We start from the raw sequence: 6,522 nt of genomic DNA, 5'->3' as shown, positions 1-6,522 counted from the left end.
AAAAAAAAAAAAAAAAAAAAAAAAAAAAAAAAAAAAAAAAAAAAAAAAAAAAAAAAAAAAAAAAAAAGGTGGGATGGAAAAATTAACCCAACAATATTAATTCAATACGTAGTATTTAAGTGTCCATAATGTGCCAGACTCTGACTGGAGCTGAAGATGCACGGGAAAACTAGACCGTCCGGTCTGTCAAGGGCTTGAGAATGCCATGAACAAGAAAACAGACAAGCCAATTTCAGACAGCTGCTACGAGGAAGATAAAACCAGACCGGGAACTATGAGAGGCGCGAATTCCTGAGTGGATGACGTAGAAGGTCTCGGGTGACTTTTGAACTCATATCTACATGGTGTCTTACAGCGACCCGGGGCCGTAGCGTTACCATTTAAAGCAGACACCATTAAACGCAAAAATTATCCACAAACCCAGAAATAGGAGTCTCAAAGCGAACCACGGAAACTGAAATCTACAAATTAGAAAGCTGCGCAGAATTTTGAATAGTCATGTCGCCCAATCAGGAAAAGGCTGGGACCCGGCTGCGCGGGCTTCGTCCAAAGTACACAGAACGGCTGGCATCCACAGGAGGCCCCATCCCAGGGCAGAACTGGTAACCGGACACAAAAGCTGCCGCGAAGCGTCAGTCATACAGAGCTGTCACGCAGTGTTTGCGGAACCCGGACTGAATTGTGTCCCAGAGTTCTCTTAAGTGACAGCCGGACTCAGCCACTTCGTTTTAGAATGATGAAACAGACCCAACGAAGCCACCAGGGCGCCAGCGTGTGAGGCGGGGGTGGGGGCTGGCAAAGAGTCGGATTCCCAACATCGTAAATGAGAACGGACTCCTGGGAAAGCTAAGCAGCACAATTAATAAAGACACGCTCTAGATTCAAAAGCAAATCCAATCATGCACTGGGGACCTCGAGTTCCAAATGATTAAGCAACGTGTGCTATTTCCCACGACCCTTACGCTAAAATAACTCACTTTGTGAAACTAAGGAAGTGAACAAGCTCTTTTCTAATGATTAGGTGGGTGGCTCTGAAAAGAGCCTTTGGAGTCAAGCAGCCGGCGACTCGAGCGAGCGAGCGCCAGGTCCCGGCAGGGACTCACTTGGAGCTGGTGTACTTGGTGACCGCCTTGGTGCCCTCGGACACGGCGTGCTTGGCCAGCTCGCCGGGCAGCAGCAGGCGCACGGCCGTCTGGATCTCGCGGGACGTGATGGTCGAGCGCTTGTTGTAGTGCGCCAGGCGGGACGCCTCCCCCGCGATGCGCTCGAAGATGTCGTTGACGAAGGAGTTCATGATGCCCATGGCCTTGGATGAAATGCCGGTGTCGGGGTGGACCTGCTTCAGCACCTTGTACACGTAGATGGAGTAGCTCTCCTTGCGGCTGCGCTTGCGCTTCTTGCCGTCCTTCTTCTGGGCTTTGGTGACCGCTTTCTTAGAGCCCTTCTTAGGAGCAGGAGCGGATTTTGCCGGTTCAGGCATGGTAAGACACAGTACCAACGCGACTTAGCCAAGAAAAGAAGTAAGAGAATGGGCGGGCCTGATCCTTTTATAACCACCTTATGCAAATTAGGGCTCCGAGACTCATTCACTTCCATTGGTCCGTGTGTGGACCTTGCGTTTTCAGCAATGTCTACGTAACGACACCGACTCTTGACTTGATTGGCTGGTTCTGAAGCCAAATTAGGACCAATGAAAAACTCGTCCTTGACCCCACCCCTAAGAAAGCTTATAAAGGCTTTCTTCTTGGTGATCTTTCAATCTTATTTTGTTCCGAGGTTCTGAGCTTTGTCTGTGTTTAGCCTTGGTGTTAGTCATGTCTGGTCGTGGCAAGCAAGGAGGCAAGGCTCGCGCCAAGGCTAAGTCGCGCTCGTCCCGCGCCGGCCTGCAGTTCCCGGTAGGGCGAGTGCACCGCCTGCTCCGCAAGGGCAACTACGCAGAGCGGGTGGGTGCCGGCGCGCCCGTCTACATGGCGGCGGTCCTCGAGTACCTGACCGCCGAGATCCTGGAGCTGGCGGGCAACGCGGCTCGGGACAACAAGAAGACGCGCATCATCCCCCGTCACCTCCAGCTGGCCATCCGCAACGACGAGGAACTGAACAAGCTGCTGGGCAAAGTCACCATCGCCCAGGGCGGTGTCTTGCCCAACATCCAAGCCGTTCTGTTACCAAAGAAAACCGAAAGCCACAAAGCCAAAAGCAAATAAATGCAGACAAACCAAAGACCAAAGGCTCTTTTTAGAGCCACCCAAGTTTTCAAAGAAAGAGCTAATGCGCTGTTTCGTTATCAGCCCTTCATTTGACACTTTGGTGGCTCTTAAAAGAGCCTTTGGGGTGAATGGGTATGGTGTCAAGCCTCTTAATTACTTGTTCTTGCCAGGCTTGTGACTCTCCGTTTTCTTGGGCAACAGGACAGCCTGGATGTTGGGCAAGACGCCGCCCTGGGCAATGGTGACACCCCCGAGTAACTTGTTGAGTTCTTCGTCATTCCTCACAGCTAGCTGCAGATGGCGAGGGATGATGCGCGTCTTCTTGTTGTCCCGAGCCGCGTTGCCCGCCAGCTCCAGGATCTCCGCAGTCAGGTACTCGAGGACCGCCGCCAGGTACACCGGGGCGCCGGCCCCCACCCGCTCCGCGTAGTTGCCTTTGCGCAGCAAGCGGTGCACTCGCCCCACCGGGAACTGGAGGCCAGCGCGGGACGAGCGCGACTTGGCCTTAGCGCGGGCCTTGCCCCCCTGCTTTCCGCGTCCCGACATTACGGCTAAAATTGCAGTCACAGCTTCTTTTTCAAGGAGAAGAATGTGGAAGGGATAACCAATTTGATGTAATTTATAAGAGCCACCGGGAGGGGTGAAGGGAAGCCGCTTGATTGGCTGAAAGCGGAGCCGTATCCAACAGCCAATAGGGAAGAAGAAAGCCGCCTCTCGGTTTGCATCCTGCGCCGAAAGGAAATGACGGATGTTGTCACTATCTACCAATCGCTGACAGCCACATTAAAGCCCCTTATTTGCATGCCAGGACCTTTAAAGAGAGTAGGCTTTCAAACAAAACGCTGGTTCTTTTTTTACCGAGTGGCACTGTGGGTTTTGTTTTGCTTGTCCCCAGTTTACAGTCGTCAAATCCCAGGATGGACCTCCAAGGGTCTGCAGAAGAAATCCACAGACGGAGGAGGATTACTCTCACACAAGAATAGGGGATTCTGAGGCTGATTATCCTCCTGAGCTATGAAGTACCAAGTCCCGCCCTTTCTGTCTGGTCACAGCCAAATTCCCTTTCAAAATACGCGTACTATTAAGGCTGCCTCCATTCTCGCCCCTCCATGTAGCCGCCGGCTGGGGCCTGTCTCTGCTCCACCCCCACACGCCTGCACTCCTCGGAAGGCGGTTTGACCGAAGCTACAGTAGACTAGTCATCCTCCTCTTGACCTCCAGGAGGCGGCCTTGAAACTTGCTCCCTTGGCTTTCAAAATGTCGCCCTCCGTTTTTCTTACCTCGCCGACTTTTCTTATCCTGCTCCCCGTTCCACTGCCCATCTTTAAATCTGCGAGTCCAGCCGGACTCTGTATCCCTATCTCCAATTTTATCCTAAAGTCTTACCCATTTCTATACTTGCAACTAACATCCAAATTTGTTTCAGAAGCTCAGACCCCCTTATACCTAACTACTTACTGAATACTTCAACCTACGTGTCCCAACGAGCACCTCAAACTCAACCTCAGCCTATCCAAACGCGAACGCATGCAAACAACCTCACCTTTGCCGTCTTTTCCTGAAATGCACCAACATACTTACAGACACCTAAGCTGAAATCCACTCGACTCTTCCCTTCGTCTCAGCATGTGCAGTCGATTGCTTCCTTCGGACGTTTTCTCCATGCTTCCTTGTCCACCTCATCATCGTCCCTTAGATTTCAGCAACAGCCAGGAAAGGGTAACTTTGCGTCAGGCTCTAATCGATGGTATGACTTCAGCGGCCTTAGAAATCTTTCCTGAAAGCTCTGTTTCTCTTTTTTTTTTTTTTTTCTTTTATCCCATATAACAGATGAACCTGCAAGCTTTTGTGTTTCTTCCTCCTCAGCTTCCTGTCTCTGGGAGTTCGACATCTCCCACACCATCCCTTTCCTTAGTACCCCTTAAGGACAGGTAGAATTCGAGAGAGAAAAAAAATAGACTGTGGTTTTTTGTTTTCTGAGGTGGAGTCTTACTCTGTCGCCCAGGCTAGAGTGCTATCTCAGCTCCCTGCAACCTCCACCACCGCCTCCTCCACCCTGCCCCCACCCACCCGTGTTCAAGCGATCCTCCCACCTCAGCCTCACGAGTAGCTGGGATTACAGGCGCTCATCACCACGCCCGGCTAATTTTTGTATTTTTAGTAGAGATGGGGTTTTACCATGTTGACCAGGCTGGTCTCAAACTCCTGACCTCAAATGATCCGCCCGCCTCAACCTCCCGAAGTGCTCGGATTACAGCCGTGAGCCACTGCACCCGGCCAGAAAAGAACAGACATAAATCTTATTCTCTGAGACCTTTTCTGATATTTTCTCCTTTATCCTCACCTTTATTCAACTAGCATTTATTGGACGTGTGCTATTGGGTGATGGGTATATAGATAATTGAAAGTAGTACAAACAAGTCTGTGATTAAATGCTTCCAGAAAATGGAAGAAATCTGGTGAACTCTGAGAATTAAATTAGTTAATATCAGCTATGTATAAAGATTTCTTCTGGTAAGAATGCTGGTATAGATTTGGGAAACATCAAAGTTCAGTCAGAGGTGACCTAAGATACTTCTAATCCAATTGATTATATCATTTGAGAAGATGAATGTTAACAGAAAGGTGCAGTCCACATAGAGTTCAAACAGGTGGCAATTCTAGTAGGAATATGTTGTGTTTTCACCAACACTAAAATATATCTGGCAAATTCAGAGTTTGGCCTTCTAGAGAAGAGTCCTTGATTACAAAAGCGTCGACCTTTTCTCACAGCCAAGATGAAATATTTCTGAAGAATATCGAAGTTTCTTCAGATTCTATGCTTAATTAACAACTTTCTGAGTATCTGTTCCAAGATAAAAACATAAGACTGAAGTGGGGGGAGCCAGTTATAGAAAGATGTTCATCAGGTCCAGCGCAGTGGCTCACGCCTGTAATCCCAACACTTTGGGACGCCAAGGCAGGCAGATCATGAGGTCAGGAGTTTGAGACCAGCCTGGCCAAGATGGTGAAACCCCATCTCTACTAAAAATACAAAAAATTAGCTGGGTATGATGGCATGCACCTGTAGTCCCACCTACTCAGGAGGCTGAGGCAGGAGAATCCTTGAACACAGCAGGAGGAGGTTACAGTGAGACAAGATCAGACCATTGCACTCCAGGCTGGGCAACAGAGCAAGACTTTGTCTCAGAAACAAACAAACAAAAAGTAATCTATGATGATAAAGATTAGAATAATGAGAATAATGATTACCTATGGCAGGGTAATACTGACTTCCCTGGGAGCCTTCTGAGGTGCTGGGAATTTTCTATGTCTTGATATAAGCATATTCATACATAAAATTCAACTGTACTTTTAAGATTTGTAGTTTTTTGTTTGTTTTTGCTTTTGTTTTGTTTTGTTGAGACAAGAGTCTTGCTCTGTCTCCCAGGCACTCAGGCTGGAGTATAGTGGTGCGATCTTGGCTCACTGCAACCTCCACCTCCCAGGTTCAAGCAATTATCCTGCCTCAGCCTCCTGAGTAGCTGGGATTACAGGCTCGTGCCACCATACCCAGCTAATTTTTTGTATTTTTAGTAGAGATGGGATTTCACTGTGTTGGCCAGGATGGTCTCGATCTCCTGACCTCGTGATCCACCCACCTCGGCCTCCCAAAGTGCTGGGATTACATGTGTGAGCCACTGCACCCGGCCTTATTTTTGTTTTTTTGAGACAGTCTCCCCCTCTCATCCAGGCTGGAGTGAATTGGCATGATCCCAGCTCACTCCAACTCTACCTCTCAGCTTCAAGCAATTCTCATGCCTCAGCCTCCCAAGTAGCTGGGATTACAAGCATGTGCCACCATGCCTGGCTAATTTTTTTTTACTTCTAGTAGAGACAGACTTTCGCCACATTGGCCAGGCTGGTCTCGAACTCCTGACCTCAAGTGATTCACCTTACTTGGCCCCCCAAAGTGTTGGGATTACAGGCATGAGCCACCATGCCCAGCCTAGATTTATAAATCTCTTATATGTAAATTATACCTCAGTAAGCACAAGTTAATTTTTAAATATGAAGAAATATTGAAGTAGTCAACATGGGGGAAGCAATGAGTACCATCCCAGTCCTCATGTTACAGAGGAGTATTTTCTTCTTTTTTTTTTTTTTTGACGGGGTTCACCATGTTGGTCAGGCTGGTCTTGAACTGCTGACCTCAGGTCATCCGCCCACCTTGGCCTCCAAAGTGCTTGGATTACAGGCATGAGCCACCACGCCCTGCCACAGATGAGTATTTATTATTGTTTGGTTGTTTTGTTTAATTATGTATGAGGTAGCT

The 6,522-nt window shown here is 48.6% G+C and overlaps 3 protein-coding genes across 3 annotated transcripts; 1 reads left to right on the top strand and 2 right to left on the bottom strand.

Annotated features, from left to right (window-relative positions):
• Positions 1-74: 74 nt before the first annotated feature.
• LOC108316498 (histone H2B type 2-E) lies at positions 75-1,520 on the bottom strand. The gene has a single exon (XM_017546412.2). The coding sequence runs from the start codon at positions 1,478-1,480 to the stop codon at positions 1,100-1,102; it is 381 nt and encodes a 126-aa protein (XP_017401901.1). The 5' UTR covers positions 1,481-1,520; the 3' UTR covers positions 75-1,099.
• Positions 1,521-1,763: 243 nt separating this feature from the next.
• LOC108316497 (histone H2A type 2-C) lies at positions 1,764-2,272 on the top strand. The gene has a single exon (XM_017546411.2). It carries the CDS (start codon positions 1,815-1,817, stop codon positions 2,202-2,204), a length of 390 nt encoding a protein of 129 aa, XP_017401900.1. The 5' UTR covers positions 1,764-1,814; the 3' UTR covers positions 2,205-2,272.
• A 39-nt stretch (positions 2,273-2,311) lies between these two features.
• On the bottom strand, positions 2,312-4,219 carry LOC108316496 (histone H2A type 2-B). The gene has a single exon (XM_017546410.2). It carries the CDS (start codon positions 2,751-2,753, stop codon positions 2,361-2,363), a length of 393 nt encoding a protein of 130 aa, XP_017401899.1. The 5' UTR covers positions 2,754-4,219; the 3' UTR covers positions 2,312-2,360.
• Between the last annotated feature and the right edge of the window lie 2,303 nt (positions 4,220-6,522).

This window comes from Cebus imitator, unplaced genomic scaffold, assembly GCF_001604975.1.
Source record: "Cebus imitator isolate Cc_AM_T3 unplaced genomic scaffold, Cebus_imitator-1.0 Scaffold188, whole genome shotgun sequence".
Lineage (NCBI taxonomy): Eukaryota > Metazoa > Chordata > Mammalia > Primates > Cebidae > Cebus > Cebus imitator.
This window is presented reverse-complemented; position numbering and strand designations above follow the sequence as displayed.

What these genes read in the sequence shown, in the direction of transcription:
- LOC108316498 (XM_017546412.2), bottom strand. Translation starts at nt 1,480, where the DNA reads ATGCCTGAACCGGCAAAATCCGCTCCTGCTCCTAAGAAGGGCTCTAAG.
- LOC108316497 (XM_017546411.2), top strand. Translation starts at nt 1,815, where the DNA reads ATGTCTGGTCGTGGCAAGCAAGGAGGCAAGGCTCGCGCCAAGGCTAAG.
- LOC108316496 (XM_017546410.2), bottom strand. Translation starts at nt 2,753, where the DNA reads ATGTCGGGACGCGGAAAGCAGGGGGGCAAGGCCCGCGCTAAGGCCAAG.